This window comes from Dreissena polymorpha, chromosome 16 (genome assembly GCF_020536995.1).
Source record: "Dreissena polymorpha isolate Duluth1 chromosome 16, UMN_Dpol_1.0, whole genome shotgun sequence".
Lineage (NCBI taxonomy): Eukaryota > Metazoa > Mollusca > Bivalvia > Myida > Dreissenidae > Dreissena > Dreissena polymorpha.
Window position 1 is genome coordinate 16,462,668 of NC_068370.1, and position 23,176 is coordinate 16,485,843.

General features: G+C 32.8%; 2 protein-coding genes across 3 annotated transcripts; one reads left to right on the forward strand and one right to left on the reverse strand.

Moving 5' to 3' along the window:
* The first annotated feature begins 9,644 nt into the window (after positions 1-9,644).
* LOC127862676 (organic solute transporter subunit alpha-like) lies at positions 9,645-18,571 on the forward strand. Its single transcript, XM_052401910.1, has 7 exons — positions 9,645-9,991; positions 12,049-12,212; positions 12,641-12,714; positions 13,082-13,243; positions 14,373-14,484; positions 14,943-15,192; positions 16,450-18,571. The coding sequence occupies exons 1-7, from the start codon at positions 9,934-9,936 to the stop codon at positions 16,611-16,613; spliced, it is 984 nt and encodes a 327-aa protein (XP_052257870.1). The 5' UTR covers positions 9,645-9,933; the 3' UTR covers positions 16,614-18,571.
* Position 18,572: 1 nt separating this feature from the next.
* On the reverse strand, positions 18,573-22,510 carry LOC127862677 (uncharacterized). 2 transcript variants are annotated; one of them, XM_052401912.1, is made up of 5 exons: positions 22,360-22,510; positions 21,807-21,872; positions 20,104-20,217; positions 19,453-19,566; positions 18,573-19,238 (listed from the first exon to the last, which is right to left on the reverse strand). In XM_052401912.1, exons 1-5 carry the CDS (start codon positions 22,442-22,444, stop codon positions 19,060-19,062), a joined length of 558 nt encoding a protein of 185 aa, XP_052257872.1. In that variant the 5' UTR covers positions 22,445-22,510; the 3' UTR covers positions 18,573-19,059. The 2 variants fall into 2 exon arrangements, with proteins under 2 accessions (XP_052257872.1, XP_052257871.1); XM_052401911.1 differs by having other exon boundaries at positions 22,348-22,460.
* Between the last annotated feature and the right edge of the window lie 666 nt (positions 22,511-23,176).

A 23,176-nucleotide genomic window follows, 5' to 3' on the forward strand; every position in this document is an offset into this window, starting at 1 on the left:
CTGTGATTTCCTATAAATACGACGAAATTGATTTGTTCTAAACTCTCATAAAGGACAAATACCATGTCAAAATGGATTTATTTTTCATTGTATTTCATATCTTGTTGTAAATACTCTCCTGCTTGTGCAGTATGTTGTATATTCTGGTACAATGATTACTGCAGACAGATAATCTGCTTGTTGTATTAATGTCTGTGCCAATAAAAAGTAATTCAAACATAGTAAAAAACGAAACAAATTCGAATGCTATTCATTTATAAAATCCACATATTAGGCCAATTGTGACAAATAAACATTTATACCATTCATCAAATTATTTGTTTGTGTTAGAAAATGCCGCAAAAATGTCAAATGGAACGCATTTAATAACAAGAGGGCCTCACAACCAATCATAATGACGGACAAAATCACATCAGCGAAGTCAAGAACATAACATAAAATTAAAATTTACAAAATAACAATTTGACATGCTAACGTAAAATTCCAAAAACTCCCTTGAATTAAATACCTTTGTAAATATCGTCAGGATAATGACCGTTTGTATGTAATTATTATAAAAGCGATTCGAGGGGGGGGGGGGGGTATATCTTAATTTTTGAATGTGTTTACAATGTATATGACCCGCGTCATGCGATAATGGATCTTGTCCCAAACGCGGACAACATAGCTCATGACCAGCCTGCGCATCCGCGCTGCCTGGTCAGTAGTTACTATGTCCACTAATGAGACCACACACATTGACTGTATAGCTGACAGAGTAGCTCCCGATCACGCAAGTTGAAAAAACACCCACATTCACACGACGCGGTTTATCTTATCACATCAGGAAGACGATCCAAAGTATGACAATTCATTTGATATGATCAAAATGATTTTAATACGTTTTGTAGAGGACTACCGAAGAATATTCTGTGTAGCATAATTCCACAATCAAATGCGGTTTCGAACAAAAATACTTATAAAGGTTCATAAAAGTCATGCATTGGGATAAACAGCCATAACTTCCGGCAACCATAATGTATATTGAATACTTTAAATTGGTTTTCTCTTTAGGACTGCCCACATGTTGTATGTACACATGTACATGTATAATTATTCAAAATCATAACCAATACTGACTACAAATACTAAAAATAAGTCTTTTTTACGAAGATTTTAACGGATTGACTTAAATTGCATGCATACTCATTACCCGTGCACATTAAACACGGCTAAGGGTAACAATTGAAAACCATTACGCTTTTAAGTTAATGGCAAAACACGAGTCATTGAACTTCCATGAATAATATATCAACTTGCATCTTAAAGTTACATAATGAATATCACTTTATATAGGTATTATTATTGGTTGGTGCACATGTTATAATTTATTCGAGATACATTTTAAAATGCTATATCTTATATGTGACATGATTGAAAATGGCGGTGTACAGTATTCAAAGTATATGATGAAAATAAAACGTTAAACATCCAAACTATACTCGAAATAACACAATTGCATATGAATAATAACTTAAATACACGTTCCCAATATAAATAAATAATATAAACAAGGCAACAACATTAAGTTCAATAGAAACTTCAACAAAGAAATGAACATAACAAATTAGAAAAACTCAAACTTAAACTATCCCAACCACTACGCATTCCTGTCAGAGAATGTCCGTTTTAAGTTCATATTCATGTGAATTCCTCTACATCTTTGCTTCTCCCTTGTCCTCAAGTTCGAACCTTCGCAATCGGCTTTCATTCTGGACGTCTTCCAGAGCTTAGTGTTCAACTTTCTTGCGGATCGCGATATTTCCGAAGCCTTAATTCGTTTGGTACGAGACTCAGAGCAAGCAGTAAGTGGTACACATAACGGAAGCACGTGTAATAGATTTATATAAAATTTATAATTAAAATTGTTTATTACCCCACGGGGTGAGATGAATTAAGCATTGCACTTGTTCGGCCGTCCGTACGTTCGTATTTACGTGTTGAAGATAACTGCTGGGTGGAACTCGCTAAAACCTGAACAGATGAATAACCGTAGTGTGTACGTGATCACAAATGAAGGACGTTTATTTGCGACGAGATGGATCTTTCTTACCGTTCACAGTTGAGTAACCTTTATATGTGGACAATTTTATATTACAGAATTTTTGTTGCAACGATTTTTTACATAATAATTGTCCTTTTGTTTTTTAAAAATGTAATTATACTAGTATAGTCACAGAATTTTATGTTTACAACATTTCGTTAACTAACAGTCGAATCTAGCTCAAATTTTTAAAATTGATTGACCGTAATGTGTTAATGTTCTAAAAGAAATACATGTTTGCTGCAGCGACATAGTTGTTAATAGAATAATGGCCTTTTTTTCTTTTTTTCTGCTTAATAATATGTTGTCGCATTAAGATTATTTTCTAATTTACATGTGACTACTAGGTGTATTCACTTAATGTTTCAGAGTTTAATGACCTCAATTTGCATATGATCGTAAATAAAACACTTTACTGCAACTATTTTCGGCTGAATTATGACCATTTGTCTTTTAGCTCACTGTATAACATTTAGTGGATTTGTCTGTGCCCAAACATGCGTTGTGGGAACGACAATGTCAATTACGCACTTATAGTTTATTCGACACTCCATATGCATGCACAATTTGCTATCTTGTTCTGCATATCATGGATCTTAAGAAAAATTGACATCCCTTTAGGTTAAATTTTCAGTGAGATATGTGTGTAAGCAGGAATTTGAGGACCAGTGTTTAACCAAAATAATAGATAATTTGTTTAATATCTAGGACATGTCAGTACCAATTTGAAACACTTTTACTGCATGTATTTCATTCATAGTTATTAATAAGTTTATCAATCCCGAGTTATGATTTTTAGTATAGTTATTAAGTATTACTGTAGCGCTTTACTCTTTCTGAGGTTTTAATATGATTCACGATTACAATACATATTTTACATTATCTATCAAAATATAATTCAAATATTAATCAAATATGTTTTATACAAAAAAGCGCCTATTGAGAAAATATTGAGTACTATTTTCATAGTTTCCTAAATCTCCTATATTGCCATTAAATAAATGATACTGTTCGGTATGTAAAAAGGAGGGAAAATCTTATGTTATATTTGATTTCAGATTTCACCAATTTACTGCTGGTATTGGAAAGTTTTATACTGTGCTTGATAGCTCGTAGAGGCTATCGAATTGTGCCATCCAAATACGTCATTGATACAGAAACGACAGAAAGCGATTGAAGAAGTACCATGTCAACAACATTGCTAGTTCTGTCAATGTTTGACAATGAACACGCTTTTTGTTAACGTTTTAGTCGGGTTGTGTACTTTTTAAACTTGTGCAGAAGAATAATCATAAATCTGACAAAGAGTACTTGAAAAAAATGCGTGAAAATGTTATTGCGCAAATTCCTGCAAGGTGGACCGAGAAATACCGTCGAAAAAAAAATGTCTAGGAAAAAGGCCAATTTTCTTGGTGAACTAAGAACGGAAGAAATTAATGAATTTTGTTTCACAACTGTACTTTATTTGGTTATTTTTCTTAAAGAATAATTTATAAGAATAAATGCTACCGTTACGGGAACAATGCAATTAATGTTATTGTGTTGATGTTAGAAGCAGCCGTCGATATTAAATGACCGGGACTACAAAGACTCAGCATTTTTATTTAAGTTACAACCTCGTTGTTTTGATCCGTGATCGTTTTCTCCTTGTTAAAATGTTAATACACTGTTATTTAAATATTTTTAGGTGTTTCAGTGTTAAATATTTAGCTAATTTATATGTAGTCGGCTGCAATTACAAATGTGAAAGCTAGCATCCCTGCTGTGTCGACACTTTTATACTATCTCGAGCGGTGATACTTCAACAGGTTCTCAGGTTTATCGCACCCAATCAGAACGTTCCTTATGAAGGGTGCGGCGACTCTACCATGATATACGTTCGGAACAATCCGAAAAAATCATTGCGCTCAAAAGAAATGAACTCGTATCAGATATCCTTAAAACACACAAATCGATTTGGCCTATTTTTTACAATAACAATAGTGGAGTGTAACCGCAAATCTGTATCAGTCCGGATCAGCAGAAAATGTATTGAATAAATCAATCATTAGATCAGTGGACTACTTTAATACAAACACACTTAGATGTTCACATGAAAAGTCTGGACTAATCAGAACCAACTAACTCACCGGATTGAGACGTGGTCAGTGTCGAACCCAGAGATATCATTTGAACAATCTTTGTGGAGTAACACAATCTTAAATCACAAACCAAATATAAAGTAAGTTTGAACCAGTTCAATCCCACACACCAGACGAGGCATATTTGACCCCGGGACATAGACTATAACCAGATTGCCTCAATTCACTAAGTCACCCACTCGAAACATGAGATACTTGTCAATTATGCACAGATTTTGTGATGTATATGTTTAAACTTTGGCTGTTCTAAAATTGTTAATCTGCATGAGGCAGATTTAATCTTGTCTGATATAATCATAATAAAGTGTACACTATAAAATATGTTATCCTTGGGTTGATCAAATGTTGACCTCATGGGCTTGATTGGAAGACAATTAAAAGACGACCACCACATGATGTCCCACAACAAGTATTCAACAAATAAAACCTTGCGGTTTCTAAGAATAAATAAGAAGTTATAGTATGTAAGTCTATATCAATTCAAATCAATAGTTTATTTGCATATAAGGCCTCCGGCCTAAACACAATATATACATCATCATAATAATAATAGACAGCATGTGGTTATGGTCATAACAATACAATATGTGTATGATAATTTGAACATTATTATCTGTACATGTCCATCAACTGATCTCTCTCTTTAAATGTATTATATATATATACATAGCAATGTTTCGTATTAACCTTTCATTTTCAGTAGACATCAAATCATAGAATTTCTCTACAGTTGGATGTTGAAAATATTGCAATGGTATATACATAGAGCGAAGATTAAAATACAGAGGACATATCAGCATAAAATGATACTCATCTTCGATGAGTGTTTCACAATATATACATACACGATATTCTTTATCTATATTCAAATGTCTTCCCTTTTCTATCATGAGGTGGCGTGATGAACTTCGGAAATTTGCAAAACATTGTCTAAACTTGTTAATATCTATAACAGTTATATACTTTTCCACTTCAAAACACTGTTTAAACATTATATAATGACACAATTTGCTATTCTCTCTACACCTAGCACTCCAATTTTGCACAGCTTGATCTTTCAGCTTTTGTTCATATTGTAATAAAAACAGTTTAGCGTTTATAACATTTTGCTCTTCCCAGACATAACCAAAACCATTTCTATATAAGTTTAGCCTAACATCACTAGCCCAGTTATTGAAGCCTAGATTATCAAAGTACATAAGCATTTCATAGCATAGTCTGGGATATCTATTTCTAGGTAGATCTAATAATCGTAACCAATATTTAATACAACGTTTAGATGAATAGATATACATAGGGAATCTACCGGTATCTCCCAGTATGGCATCATTACATGCTGTTTTATTTTCATTCAAAAATCTTTTACATGCATATATTTGCAATGATTCTATACATTGAGTGTGTTTTAGACCCCATAACTCTGAGCCATATCAAATTACAGATGCAACCTTCGAATCAAATATCTTGAAAAAAGTTTTAAATGGCACACATGATAAATGCTGAAAAGAGGTTAAAATACATATAAGAACCTTCTTAGCCTTGGAAGACATAGTCTCAGTCATTTTGTACATAGACAGTCTGTTTGAAAAATGTATACCAACATATGTAAAACCATTAACAATATTTAGTCGACTGCTATTGTATGTCCATTTTTCTTTAACTGCTAATTGGCCACCACGTTTAAACACAAGTATTATGGTTTTATAAATATTAACTGTAAGTTTGTTTTGTGTACAACATTCATATAAAATGTTTAATTGTTTTTGCAAACCAACAACACTAAGGGCTATATCATCAGCAAACATTAACATGAATATTTCAACAGTATCAGGGAATAATTGGATTCCTCTGGTATTATTATTGTTTAACATTGTAAACAATTCATTGATAAATATTACACATAAAATTGGGCTTAAGCTACACCCCTGACGAAATCCAACAGAACATGAAAATGTATCAGATACTCCTTCATCTGACCGAACACATGCTTTAACAGATGAATAAATTTGTTGTATAGCTTCATACAAATGACCTTTGACACCATTTTGTTTCAGTACATTATACAAAATACCCCGATTTACTGAATCAAATGCTTTCTGGAAGTCTATGAAAGCCACATATACAGTTTTACCTTTCATGCTTAGATATTTATTAACAATGGAATATAAGATGAAGGCATTATCCACAGTTGTATATCCAGCTCTAAATCCAGCTTGAGCTTCTGATAGCCTACTATATGCTTCAGCATAAAATGACAATCTTTTAGTAATGATTGCAATGTATACTTTACTTAATACATCTAACAATGCTATACCCCTGTAATTATTTGGATTATTTAGACTACCTTTTTTGTGCAAAGGTATGATAATTGACTTTGCCCAACAATCTGGAAATTCACCTCGTGTAAAGAGCCTATGAAACAGTTTACGTACATAAGGTAATAATGCACTAGCGCCATAAATTAATTGTTGTGGTATAATATTGCCTCCATGTGCTTTCTTCATATTAAGTGATTTGATACTGTGTAATATTTCTTCATCTGTAATATCAGAATTGAAAATAAGCTGTTCAGTTTCATCAAAATGCATGTTTACATCAAAATTATTATCAACATTTTCATATCTGACCTCTTCAGTATTATCGTTCGAAAATAATGTACTAAAGTGTTTAAACCACTTATCCAGCGATATATCAGCTTCCGATTTTGGTTTGCTTAAAACCTTTTTGATTTCACGCCAAAACTTTCGTGAATCATTTACAGAACTCTCTACATTTTGCAAATACTTTTTATTAAATAACAAGCGTTTTTGTCTGCATACTTTTTTATATTTACATTTACTCTCTATATAATCGTTCAAATTTTGATCATACCTCTGCAACCTTAACCTTTTTAACAGTTTTCTAGTGGTTTGTTTTGCCATTTTACATTCGCGGTGAAACCATTCATTTGTCAATTTTGGCTTTTTTCTTTTTACCTTTTGAAACTGGACACTACTATATAAAACATATTACCCATGCGGCGTGGACACTTTTGATCCCAGTATCCGAGGATCATAATTGACTACAAATCTTGTGGGACCATGGGCATAATTTTACGAAAATGCAAAGTAACTTGTCCATATATATATATATATATATATATATATATATATATATATATATATATATATATATATATATATATATATATATATATATATATATATATATATATATATATATATATATATATATACATATAAGAAAATCAAGTAACCTACAGGACAGGGAAAATTCTGACCCTGGGGCATTTTGTACAGGTTGTAGAGGACCACTATACTAGTAACAGAATACATATTTGACCTCTGACACATGAGGGTTTTTGCCAAGTAAGTCTATATAATCACATGACACAAAGAGCGTGGCCGGTTTTGATACCAGGAGTCAAGATATTAAGGAGGAGAAGTCTTTAGCAGCTAAAAAAGCATATAACGCGCTAACGGACGACGGGCATCAGGTTACAGTTTATCAAGGTGAGCTAAATAGTAACAGTACAATGTATTACAATTCTAATTGGAAAGACTCATTTGCATTTGTACTTTATACATATTAGCACTTGATCGATTAAACCAACACCTTCTGTTAATATACATTTATTTTCTGCATATTTATTTTGAAAACCATCAACGATACAGAACGTATGTGCTCATTTATTTCCTTTTAATTTTAATTGCGGTTCTATGAGTTTTATGTTTATTCAAACGTTAGTGTTTTACTTGGACTGGACAACAGTCTAAGTAATACCTCAGTCACAAATAGACACCGATCACCAACCGATCAGCGGCCGACGTATTTTTCCGCTCATCGGGCTGGCGACCGGCCGATGATCGCACGGAAACCGGGCCAATTTGTAGCATCGGGCGGCAACCGGATTAATTTCAAGTCTCACTTAAAAATTTACCCGACGTCGGACCCGGGAAGGAATCGAGTTGCTCGAATGTGCTCGATCTCATCTCGATTCCTTCCCGGGCCCGATGTCGGGTAAAACAAACTGTGATATAAAAAATTAACCCGGACGCCGCCCGATGCTACAAAATGACCCGATGTGCATGCGATCATCGGCCGGCGCTCGCCCGATGAGCGAAAAAAAAACGTCGGCCGCTGATTGGACTGTGATCGGTGTCTATTTGTGACTGAGGTTTTATACTTTGTCACTCATCGGACGGCGGACGGCTCCGACGTGTCCAGTCTTCCCGATGCCTGGAGATCGGACACATCGGCCGGCGTCCGGATTATTTGTGACTGAGGCATAAAGAATATACCCAGTCGCAAAATGTGCTTGCAATCAACCGTTTTGAATCCCGTTCGCTTTGCATTGAGCATTCCTTGGCGTCGATCCCAGCTAAATAATAATTGATTACGTTTTTATAAAAAGTACTTATGTATTTTTTGTCAAGTTTTTGTTGACAGCAGGCCATTGTCTTCAAATAAACAAATAAAGGAGGTTTCTAATAGTTATTTTCTGATAATGTCTCTAGAAATCAATGTGTCTCAAAAAAAAATAATTCCGTTTTAATAATTCGTTTCAATTCCGTCCGAATTAATATCAAATACAACAATGAGATGTTACACAAGGTACTACCATCGCAGCATTTGCTCCTCCTGTAAAGTTCGTATCGATTTGTTTCATAAACCCTGAATATTTTCTCTTTACAGAACATTAACTCACAAAACTAAGTAACCTGATTAATTTTGAAAGTATTTGCTGAACGTCCTTGGTTTTCTTAAGAATTGTAATTAAAATACTATCGTTATTAGCGAATTATATTTGCAGATTGTTTGAATAACACAACATTCAAACATTGACTTTGTGGAACATATTTGAATTGGTTTGTTAAATAGTGTTCGTGCGTTAGTTCACATTCTGAATCACATGTGAATGTTTCAGGTATTAAGTACATCGGACATATGAATCTGTGTATAAACCCATAAGATATACAAAATATGTTAGTATGCAAACCCTCTTTATTGAAACACGTGTTGTTTTAGGACTAAACAATTTGTAATTGTTTGTTTAAGTTTCATGCAGTATTTAAGCGCACACCGAAAGCGAAGCTTGGTCCTTTATAGTTCACTTTTCTTAAAAGCGTTTAAACACGATCTTATAAGCCCATTTTCGTATTTTAGTTTTGTTTTAAGATTTCGAAAATAAACACTGTTGTAATGAAAATCGTCCATATTCTCTTGGAATATATCAAGCGCAAAGTGGAAATATAATTCACTAAGGTAAACATTATTTGGCGCACTCAACATTTCAAAACCGACTTTATAAAAGCAGGTTATAATACAGAACTCTATATACAAAGTGTGATCATAATCTGTTACGCTATGTTGCGTACTTTAATCAGACAGAGCGCCCTATTTTAATCGGTTGTTTTACATAGATCGGACGGCCTTGCTCCACAGTTTAACGATTGTAAGAGAAATGAGTCACACACATTTGGTATTGAACAGGAAGTTGTGAGAAAAACTAATAAATGCACTTTATTTTCCGTATTTTTATGTTAAACATAAAATATGACATAAACTGTACATGTATCGGCAAACCAAACTAAAAGGATGTTGATAATTCTGTAGATACTTGTTACAGCCAGTGCGCATAATTGTTTTTGGAATACCGTGATAAAATAAAAAAGTACACGATTTTGAAAACTTTAAAAATATTTGTATATGTCTTTAATGGCGAATTGTTCCAACGACTACCCTTCAACAGATGTGTACTATGCAGGTAGGTTAAAGGTGCAAGCATGTATTTATTTTTTAAAAACATATTGTGTGAATTAGTGTTCTTTTGTTTCTTAAACGTATTGTATGTGAAAAATGGTATTTGCAATCATGAGGTTAAGCTTTACGTTAAGTTCAATGACTTTTGCCGCAAAAAGTGCATTTAATGAGTGCGGCGTTAAACAATTTTAATATTCAACACACGTACCGGTAACTCTAATGATAAAACAAATTGAATGTTACATACTTTTAAATGTAACGCAAAAATGTATCAGAAATAAGTATCAATAGAGATGTAAATAGTTGAGATACTTGATACTTCTACAATGAGTTACAGCTAATTTTATTCAAACATAAAACATTTTAAGAATACTAATACGATAAGCAAAACAAATAATTATATGTGTATATATTTTCCAATTCACCAATTAAAATATAGTGCCAGCATATTTTGAATTTTCAAATTTTAATATGAGAAGGATTTCGTTCTAAAATAAATAAATAAGTAAGACAATCGATTGACATATTACATTTAGATATGACACGGCTTTGTAGATAACGTGATTATACCTTATTGTCGGTTAATTCTCATTTTATGTTATTATGGTGCACGTGTTATGACATTTTATTTGATTTGAGTTAAGTGTCCCTCTAAAGATAATACTAGTGATACAAGCGATAGATATGAAGTACGATACAGGTACTTCACGATGTAAGATCAAAAGCGATAGGCTGAATTTGCTATTAATGAAGCGTTAAATATATATAGAATGTATAGAATATGCTTAAATCGCACTTCCCCGCTCTAGGTTTTCGTTCATAGGCCGACATCAACCAAAATCAAATATATATTGCAACTTGTTGCAAATAACTGGTTGGATGCAGGACCGGCGTGGCACGAGAGTCCACAAGGACGGCACACGACGTGCCGTGGCAGAGCTTCACGAGGCAATCTATGCTCTCAGGGGAATTGTTTACCATACTTATTAATTTATATGTTTAGCAATAATGTGTTTTTTTTTCATTTTATAACAGTTATTAATACAATGTTGTCAATAATTCAATTGTTTTACTTTAAGAGAAAAGCTACGCTTAAAAAATAAATTATATTATGCCATGATTATCGAAATGCATGTTATGCATGTACTCAAATCCAATGATTAAAAAAAAGCCGACATGTATCATTTGTATCATTTAATGTTACTAGATCTATTCATTTTCACATTAGAGTACCCAACAATAGCTGTCCGAAGAATAGACTATTCTTGTTCTATAATTTATTGTCTAAATGTATTATAAAATATTAAGATCTAAGGGAGAAAACTTCGCAAAAAGATCAATCACGACTTACCTCCACCAAACAGCGGAGCGCTCCTCGTTTTCCGTATTCCGTTTTATCAATTCAAGAACGGTTCATTGACACATGCACTGTGTTTCAATTTTCAAATATTGATTTTTGTATAATTAAAATTGAAACGAAATATGAATAGGGAAGTAAGATTCGTGTTTTGATTTGTTATTAGTGATAACGAAAGTGATACAAATAACTCAATTGTGTTTTTGCTTTTGTTCCGGTTTTAAAGGGACTGTCCAACAGATTAAAGCGTCGTTCGACGCGAATCGATATTTTAGGAAACTACGAGGATTGCTTATATAGCTAAAAAATACTTCCGTATTTGACGTGAGCGTGGATGGTCGAGTGGTAAAGTCGGGAGACATTTTTCTCCAAAACTCCATGACTCTAGGGGTCAGTGGTTCGAGACCTGTGGAGGTTAACGGTTTTCTTCTTTTTTTAAAAAGTGTATTCTTATTTGTTACTGGAGATTTTTAGTTTAAATGTTTAAATTTATCAATATAAAGCATTTCAAGCAGTTAATGACAAGCTTTAATACATGCCGAAATCTGTAGGACGGCCCCTTTAAGAAAATCGGAATATGAACAAATATACGTTGCTTCTTGTTTTTCGTTGTGTTGAACGCAAAACGATAAAGGAAAAGACGGTATATACACGGACCTATCTGGTCAAGTACCGAGCAATGATTGCGTTTTCCATATTTCCAGATGTGCCTTCTGACCTTGTACTTGTTATTGGTCTCTGCATTGGAAGTGTGCTCATGGTGGTGTGCATTGCGATATTCGTCGAGGAAATCGTGTTTATACGTAGACACTACTGTGACAACGTCTCGACTGGACGGAAGATGTTGGTTATTCTTGGGCTATTTCCAGTATGACAAATATACGTTGTAGCTAAGCATAAGATATATTAGATATACACGAAAGTTATGTATTTTCTGGGACAATCTTTATTTTTTTATTGGACAGCATAACTGTGCGATACACACCGTATTATTTTTTAATATAAACGCATGAAGTATTTTAGATAAACTTAATATGCATGTTTTAACAATATTTTGAATTATTTAAATAAGAATTTGATCTGTTCCATTAAGAAATGTATAACATGTTAACGACTGTAGTTATGCATATCTTGTTTTCGTATTAATTATAAAGTGTAGTATTGAGAATTTTTCTATCCATCGTACTACTAGTATATTTAAGTGAAAGCAACGACATCATGATAAACAACTATTACACGAATTCACGAACGAACATAGATATACTATTATAACATTAAACATATACATACTTTTAGGTTATATGCACGACCCGAATGGTATCACTGTTTGTTCCAACTAGCAACGTGCTTCAGAATCTTCTTTCTTCGTGGTGAGTTGCCATGGTTACTATTGTAAAATTGCAATGAATTGACCAATATAAACCAAGTTTAGTTTGATCTGTATGTTTACTTTAAATTGTATTTTTATGAATTAACAGTAAAATGATCGGGTAATGCAACCCGTTTTATTTACCTGTGGGATATATTAATACAACTATCATTGTACTCGATCGTTACTGATTAAAATACGCGAAGTCCGCATATACTAATTACTCACAATCTTTGTTTATATGCAAATATTCACATGGCACCAGGACAACAGATGCAATTGATTTGCAAGGATTTGTTGAGTTTCGAAATGCTATTTCACAATTATCAATATGCCTACATGTGTAGAACCATCCGTTCTACTTACAGCTACGTCGCAGTGTGTATCTACACGTTCGTTTCGATGACCATCAGTTTTTATGGCGGAAGTGAGAAGATGATAAGCATTCTGTCAAAAGACAAGATCAGTATAAGCACCATGCCATGCTGCTGCTGCCTTTGTTGTGTATTGAAACCAATAACAATGACAATGTATGTGCTGCAAAAAAAAACAACAACAGAATAATATTTGTAATTCGGTTCTCAACAAGTTTAGAAAACCCAATAAATATGTGGGTTTAACAACGCTGGCACTTTTATGTACAATAAATAATATTGAGATAAATATTGTTTATATGCTGAAATTTTCGGATTTTAAATAGGTCAGCCTATTGTGTACACAAAGATACGTTTTTTTCCAACATCTACATTCTGGCGAAAGTCTTTTCGACATTTTCATCAAACACTAGGAAAATATACCACTGCATTTGTTATACCATCTGAAAAGGATTCTATGTTAAAATAGAATCATTAATAAGTTACATGACCTTCTTTCATCCGGATGATGGATTTGAACTTGCTATCCAAGACTATTTTTCTTTACTGCTTGTTTATGAAGGTACAGAAAATATTTAACTAACATATACAATGTTATTATACCAAGTATACGGCTATTTTGTTTTCTAAGATTTTAGAAATTGTTTTTTGTTACCGAGTCTGAGGTTATACTTTTACATTACTAAGAATTCTAAGATGGTAGCGAACTTGAGGTTGTGTTTTTTTCAGATAGATGACTAGATGTTCAGATGAATGTATTTGATTCCATAAAGTTTCATTACCTCAAAACTAAAATATTCAAACAGAGTGTGTGTTATAGAGAAACCAATCAAATATCCGATCTGGTGCAGTACGCAAAAAGCACTTAAAGTTTCGCATTTCTATAGATATATGTCGAACATTGATGGTGTGCTTACAATGTTCAAATCACAAATTACATAATCATAAATGCTTAATCTATGATGTAGATCTATATATATTTCACGGGTACAAACACGTTTATATTGTTTGTGTTAAAAAGTGTAAGGGTAATTAAGAGGAGTATTCAAAGAAGTTCAGTATGAATACAAAGTATTCGTATTCATTAGTTAAATAACGGTTTTAGTGCTTTTATTTTTCAAAATATATAAAATTTTAAGCTCCAAGTAAACAAAAATGGTCTGCTAAAAGATGCTGATGAAGAACCATGATAAAAAAACGTACACTATAGTCATTTTTGGCTTTTTAACAAGTATAAAGTACCAAGCTAGATGTTTGTTTGAATAATTATTATTTGCTTTTGAAGGACATCCCTCCGCACGTTCGAGCTCCTTGCGATGCAAGTGATGTTCATCCGACCATTGCTACTCTGGATTGCAGCTGAACTATGGACGGACGGACAGTACGAATCAACCCTTGTAAGACGTGTTGTGGCCTTAATAGGATCTGCTAACGAACATACCTATTTTTTCACATTCTCTCTTTGTGTTTAATTTGTATTCACTTTAATCTTGTCATCTTGAGTTTAAATTTTGTATTGCTTTGCATGTTTATGTTCAACCCATTTATGTGTTTTTAAAATTGTGTCTTTTACTTTTGATTTTCATTTGTTTAACGTTGATCTAATTTTGATGCTTTTGATAATTTCTTAAATTGTGAATTCAGCCAATTATTAATTTTTTTATCTATTTCTGTTATTTAATTTTTATGTTACACATTTTCAGATACTAAATGCAAGTTTCATTTATGAACAAAACAAAAACAATAAAAAATAAACAACAACACAATAAAGTGGTACCGTACACATCACAACGAACAAGTGTTCCGATATTAAGCTTAGTGTAATGAAACACATTTAATAAGCTCGATGTTTCAGGATTTTAAGAAATCCTACATATACATCACAATCCTGTCGGCTATCAGCACGATGACGTCCGTGTATGGCATGATCGTTATCTTCAGGGCCTCGCGGTTACAATTGTCTCACTTTTCCCTTGGCTTCAAGTTCGTACCTTTGCAATCGGCCATCATTTTGGACGTCTTCCAGAGCTTGGTGTTCAACTTTCTTGCGGATCACGATATTCCCGGGTGCCTTAATTCGTTTGGCCCGAGACTAAGGGCAAGCAGTAAGTGGTACACATGTTTTATTTGCTTAAACTGAAGCAAGTGTAACAGATTTATATAAAATGTGTAATTAAAAATGTTTATATCCACACGTAGTGAGATGAATTAAGAATTGAACTTGTCCGTATGTCCGTACGTACGTATTAACATGTTGAAGCTAACAACTCGGTGGATCTCGCTAAAACTTTAACAGCTTAATAACCTTAATGTTTAATGATCACAAAGGAAGGTATTTTATTTGTGGCGAGTTTTCTAGGTGGATCTTGCTAACCATTCACAGTTGAATAATACTTATATGTGAACAATTTTAATGCAACAGAATTTTGGTCGCAACGAGTTTTGACAGAACAACTGCCTTTTTGCTTTGCAAAAATTAAATTATACTAGTATAGTCACAGAATTTTATGTTTACAACATTTAATTAAAAATGATTCGGATGTAGCTAAAAGTCGAGTGCCCTTAATGTGTTAATGTTCTTGAAGAAAGGAAACATTGCTGCAACGACATATTTTTTTGGATAGAATAATGGCTTTTTGTCGGTTTTTCTGCTAAATAACATATTTCTCCAAAATGATTATTTTGGAATTCACATATAACTACTGGTTGTATTTTACTTAATGTTTCAGAATGTTATTACCTCAATTTGCATATGATCGTAAATTAAACAAGATTAACTGCAACCATTTTCGGCTGAAGTATGACCAATTGTCTTTTAGTCTGTATACTATTTAGTGGATTTGTAAGTGTCCAAACATGCGTTGTGGAGACAACAATGTCTGTTACGCACTTATAGTTTATTCGACACTCCATACGTATGCTCAATTTTGATATCTGGTTCTGCATCTCATGTATCTTTTAAAAACATTGGCATCCCTATATGTTAAAACAAGACGATATTTTTAATGAGATATGTTTGTATGCAAGTATTTTACCAACATTAAAGATAATTTGTTTGAGATCCAGGCCATGTCGGTACTACTTTGACACACTTTAACTGCATTTATGTCATTCCTAGTTGGCTAAAATGTATCAATCCCGAGTTATTATATTTATTTTTGTGTAACGCTTAACTCTTTCTGAGGATTTTATACGATACACAATTAGTAGCGATTCATTAAACTATAATTTAAATACTAATCAAATATGTCTTAAAATATTGGGTAATATTTTTATAAGTTGCTTAATCTCCTCTATTGGCATTTAATAAATAATACTGTTCGGTCTGTAAAATGGACGGAAAATCGTATGTTTGGTTTCAGATTTCAACAATTTACTGCTGGTGTTGGAAAGTTTTATACTGTGCTTGATAGCTCGTAAAGGCTACCGAATTGTGCCATCAAAATACGTCATGGATACAGAAACAACAGAAAGCGATTCGAAGAAGTACCATGACAACAACACTGCTAATTCTGTCGAGTTTTAACAATGAACACGCATTTTGTGAACGTTTTTGTTGGGTTGTGTACTTTTTAAACATGAAGAGACACTTGTGTGTGTGTGTGTGTGTTTCCTTTGTCAAATCAAAACTTGGGGTTTTTAGACAAGATCTTGAGAACTTGTTTTCAGTGCCAGTGGGGATAAACTTAGGATATTATGCAACCTAGACGGAAACCATATTCAACAAGCAAGCACAACCATTTTTATAATTAATCAATTTAATAATAATGAATTATATTCAGTAAATGTCACTTAACCTAATTACAGTAACTCTGTGTTGTATTTTAACCTTCCAACACAAATCGGGCTTGATATGTATAAGACTATCTAATAAAAACGTTTATGCCATATGATCTATGAGAAATGCCATAATAACCACTAATGAAATAAATTCAGTTTAGTAGTGGATCAAAATAAGAACTGCCAAATAGCAATTCGGTTCTGGGGTCGTATTCCAGAAACATCTTAAGTCATTTCTTAAATATTTTCACTTAAGTTCAAAATTACAATGTTTTGTATTCCTTAACTAAATAAAGACATGCATGTTTTTTTGGTATTCCTCAAATAACATTGACATAATGATCTTATTTTGATGTAATTTTCGATGCCTAACTATTGCAGTATGAAATGAAACACTTAAGAAAATTCTCAATTTAAGAATACAAATAAAATTTAACTTACTATGCTTCTGGAATACCACCCCTGGAATAACATTAAATACGGGTAAAATCTATTATTACTGATGAGTTAAAATGTTTTTGGCAAATTTGCGAATTTGCCTTTGGCCGTATACATTTTGGTTAAAATTACCGCAAAGACACATGTCTGTATTGATTAGTCCACAGGGATAGCAAGGTGGGATTCAAAAGTAGCAGGGTGTAGAACCATGCTAATTTTCTCTTCCGCTCGTTTAATTGAATTGTACCGGTATTTGTTATACAACAAAACAGAATTGTATTAAACTGTATAACTAAAGATTTTTATGTCACGTGATATATGTTTATGTGCACTTCCCGAAAAGTGTATTCCATGCTTATTATTTCTTGTCGCATGCTAGTTCAGATTGAATTTACAATATTTCGTGTCAAGATCCCTATCGTGTAAAGCTTTGCAAAACATGCTTCAAAAACTTCCTGTTCTTTGTTTATTAAATCAAGATAAAGATACAAAACTTCCCTGTAATTGTTAAAAGTAATAGACTATTTTTTTACTTAGGTAGGCCTCATAATGATTTTCACACGTATGTTGATTTTTCATCAAAGTCTTTTAACCACTATCTATTTTCTTCTGCCTGATTTTATAGTTGTCACCTTTCAAATTTAGACCCATTAAACGTACGTAAAATATTAAATGAGCTTCTTCCTTTGCCAACCGTTACTATTGATTCATCATTAAAAAAACAATTATATTGTCCTGACAATTCGTAATTGAATGTATATTGAGTTAGAATAACTATATATGACTTTGTCATTCGTTCCAATTCAATTCAAACATGTAGATATTATAAATTGAATTGTGTACAAAATATAATGCATAAGTATGTTTTTTTTAAATTAAAATGTTTCAACCATGAACGTATATGAATATTCGAAAACCTTGAGTGTTCGTATAATCAGGGGATGCAAATGGTTAATAAATACAGCCAATATATTCTTTATATGTATACAGAGTCTTATTTCTTGTGAGACTTTAATAATACATAAAGGAAAGTAAAGAATATGAACGAAAATGTGAGCAGTACTATGCATACAATTGATAACACGCAAGAAGCTCAAATTACAAAAAAAAAATGAAATCAATGTGGTACAGTAAATACAACTTATACATGTTCATGCCAGTATATATTATCTATCGCATTTTCTTAACTGTTCGAAGTAAAATGATGTTTTTTAAAGGCCCTTGCACAAACGAAATTTTGTGTTTGAGTTATACTCGGGAATGTATGTATGAAGTGTATCAAGTGCGTGTATTAAAATAACTATAAAACCTCTCCGTCAAAGCCACAGTGTACTTATTGATTAAAAGTAAAAGCACTATCTAATGGTTATGTACAAAGTATGTGTGTGTTAATATGAAAATGATAAATCAAACAAAAAGTAATCAAACCACTATGGTTAAAAAACACTATAAAACTTCCTTTGAAACACAAGAGACTAAGGAAAAGAAAAGACCGCGAACATTTGCATGGCGTTCTTGGACTAAATTTGTATAACTTATAGCTTTAATTGTTTCCTATATTTGAAATCGAGATCATCCGTGCATTTTTGCAAGAGTTTACTGTGGCGATTAAATTAAATAATGATAAAATTTCGAAAACGGAAATGTATAGATGCTTCGTTAAGGTATTCTAATATATCGATACATAACGGTCAGTTCTTGGTTATTTTTGCAAGCAATTCTGGCATACTATTTGGTATAATAAATATGAGTTGTTACGCAAAGACGTTCGCATCTATCTGATGTATTCCGATCACGGGTTGTTTGCAGATCTTGCAAGGCATTCCTTCATAGGGAGCTAAACATTCTCCACACACTACATGACCGCAACTTTTCTGGGAAAAACGGATGGTTTTCAGGTTACACACCGTGCACTGCGTTTTGTTGAATCCGACTATTAAAAAAACATCAACAACAAGTATAATATATGTTAGAAAAACTATTAATAAAATACTTAAACTATTAAAAAACATCAAAAACAAGTATAATATACACCACTGAAAGTCGTTAGTATACAAGTATAAATAATCTGCAGCATTTGTATCAAATACTATTGCCATGAATATAACTTCTAATCTAAAGTCACTGTTATAGGCTTATATACTAACCTCTTGGAACACGATACGGATGCATCGCTGATTGTGCCACGTTATTGTCCAGTGAATCATGCTCCTCTGGTGGAAAATTTGGATTGTTGCTTGTGAGAGCCGCCACTTGAAAAACTTCAAACAAAATGTACGTGTAAATTGGAGAGCCGCCACTTGAAAAACTTCAAACAAAATGTACGTGTAAATTGGAGAGCCGCCACTTGAAAAACTTCAAACAAAATGTACGTGTAAATTGAAATACGGCTTATTGATGTGCTACATTTTCTAGTTTAAATAAATATACATGTGTACACACAATATTTTGCAACGATGTATTCAATTTGGTCACCTATTCTTGTTTACTGTTTTTTCTCAGACATAACAAAATATTTTTAAGATTCAATGGTCAGACGGAAAGTGGAAATAAGATGCAATGCATGCATTTCGCATGTCTTCATTCAGTCTGCACTTCATATACGATTTGTGAGAATAAGAAGTTAACTGCATTGTCAGTCCGAAGTTTTGATTCCCAATCAATCTTTTGAATTGTTTAATAGCAATTTCTCGCAGGCCTGTGGTCTTTTGTCGATTTTTAATCACGATCAAAAGATTATCAGAATGCGCAAAGACGTCGCTCACGTATTGCTGGATTAAAGTTTTAGATATGCATACCGCTAACCGAGTCATGTACGACTGGAAGGCCACTGTCTGCCTTTTGGATTGGTGGTGGAGTCGGAATGGCATCTATCCTGCTTGTATCGTGACCAACGAAACCGTTTCCTTCACCTGCAGTTTCAAGTTAAGCAACTTTTTTTGGCTGTGCATTTTACAAACCGATCATGACCGCAAGTGTTTACAAACATAATTATATCTTTCGCATGTAGATTGTGTTACCAAGTCTTATTTGGCTGCAAGCGTTTGATTATTCTTTGTATGTTTAATTAGTGCAATATTGGGCTTTTAGACGCAACTTTACGTACATATAAAATGTTTAATCTTGAAATGTATTACAGTTTAATCATTAAAATGAAACTATGACTGTTCTAGTTTGTCAGAAGTAAATGTTTTTTAAAGAGATCTTTTCACGCTTTGGTAAATTGACAAAATTGAACAAATAACAAAAATGTGTTTCAGATTCGCAATTTTTCGTTGTAGTTATGATATTTGTGAGGAAACAGTAATACTGAACATTTACCATGCTCTAAAATATCCACTATATGTTTCTTTTGACGATTTAAAAAACTGAAAATTATAAAGCGTTGCAACTCAAAACGTTTTAATAATGTGGAGAGTTTTGTTGTTGTTTTTAAATTTTGTGACACTACGTGGATTGTTTATATAAAGCATAAAATACATCAATCATAGTATGAGCGCGGATGGCCGAGTAGTCTTTGCGATAAACGTTTACTCCAGGGGTTAGTGGGTCCAGCCCAGTAGAGTGTTACTTTTTTTATATATTTCATTTATTGTATTCTTGTTTTTTACTAGAGCTTTTTAGATCGCATGTGAACATTTATCAATAGAAAGCATTTAATGAAAAACTTCAATACATGCCAAAATCTGTGAAAAGGCCCCTTTAAATGTGCAATACATATTTAGTTACTTATAAACGAAACGGTACACATTCACTATTTAAAGCTTAAAGGCTCTATAAAGGTGACAAATCCAATTATTATGCATATCAACTGGTCTGATTTTTACCGGATTTCTGTTACTCTTGCATAAAAACTGCTAATAAAACAGCTAAGGTGTAACTTTAATGCTTTGTACAATCACTATGTTGTATCATCATATACATGTTTACATTGTATTTATGATATTGAATAAAACAACAACAACAAAAAACAAAAAACAAACAAACAAACAAAACAGCTAAGGTACAACGTTTTTAAGAATTATGGAAGATAAACCCGTTTTATAATTGGAAGAAATGTTTACATTTTTGCAACCAACGTGATGTGTAGCCTCAGAGCGGTGACATATGCTAAAAATAGCCGAAAGAAAATTACATTTTAATTCTATTTTAAACAACTTTTAACCAGCAGAAAGTAACTTATTAGATCACTACAAACGTTTTAACCATATAGAAGAGACCTACTTTGTGGGTGATACCGGAAAACGTTCAAAATCATCGTTATATTTTTGGTGACTTGAGTCACTTTTATTTTTTCTTTTCCGAGTAAACAGCGATGTTAATAAACTGATTGTTTGTAAACACAATTGACTTGGAGGACACTTTATTTTGAGCTCAACACAAGTTGTATTTCTAATTTTTTATTGTAGTGTCCTTTAGCATATATATATTGTTTTTTAATAACCTTTATAAATAAAATATGAAAAGCAAATTTTCTTCGTAAAAAAATATAAGTATATACCACGTCGCCCGAGATTTGGCCATGGGGGAATTCCGTAGGTTTTGTTTTCGTCACCAATCTGGTTTTCTAAAAGAAAAAAACATCTTAAAATGCATAAAACGCAAACATACAATGTGCCTTAAATTATTATAAACCAATGGTCAGAGTATTAATAATTAATCAAATACTACAAGCCATTTCTTTGTACATTGTTGATGTAGTTACTTGTTAGTTTAATGTTATTGCCATCGACATCAAAATCGAAAGTGTGTTTTTTGTTTGAAGTGTTTGAGATATTGAAAATATTGTCTTGATAAGTCACATCATAAAATGAAAGATGCTAATTGTAAATGTTAATATCCGGATGATCGTTTAAATTATAAGATACAGTTCCGTGAATTTCAAATGAGAAGATTAAATAAAGCAAACTTATTCGTAAAAGATAGAAGACAATATATAGAACAAAACATGAATCCGCATAAACTGCATACTATTTATTTGAATAGTTATGTATTTCAATTTAAAATAATAGCACACTTCAATTTAAAATAATAGCACACACTGATATCATTACCACGATTCATGACTAAAATCCTAGGGTAAAGTTCGGAGAGCAACAGTAAAAGCAAACCGGATATGAATGAAATGTACGGTGACATAGAGTTGACATTCACTCCTATTTAAAAACAAATTCAATCCACTTTTCTTTCTATCTCTTGGCCTCGACTTAGTTACTCGATGCCACGAGTTACTAAGTCGAGATAGAAAAAACGACTTAGCGAACTCGTGGCCACGAGTTAGTCAGCAAATCAAATTGTTCCATATGGTCGTCCATGGTGATCCTTATGCAAATGGAAGTAATTATCACAGTCAGTAAAAGACCGCTTTGGCCAGCTATATATATGCGTACAGAATATTTGCACATGTGACACAAAATTTGATTAGCTCGAGATAACTAAAATTATGTTCTCTTTTGTTAAATCTCCCCCATCTTTATTTACTGCACCGCCCTTTTTTAATTGCACTCCTCATTTATATAATTGTACACTCCTCTTTTTTTCTATGTTTTCTATCTTTAGCTTAACTCGTGGCCACGATTAAGTAAGTCGTGGCCTCGAGTTATTTAGCCGAGGCCATGAGAGAGAAAAAAGAGGTGTGCAATTTAAAAAAAAGAGAGGTAAGAATGTCACCTCTATGCCACCGTTGTAATGCGCACAAAGTATAGTATACGCTTACTCACAATCGATAGCGAAACTAAGTTGTGCAATGTCATTTTTATGAAAGTATGCAAATACAATACATGTATATGCACTCAATTGAATTCGCGTTAAGCTTTAAAGTTCAACGAAATGCAATTTAAAGTAGTAAACCGACTAGTCATACATGGTTTA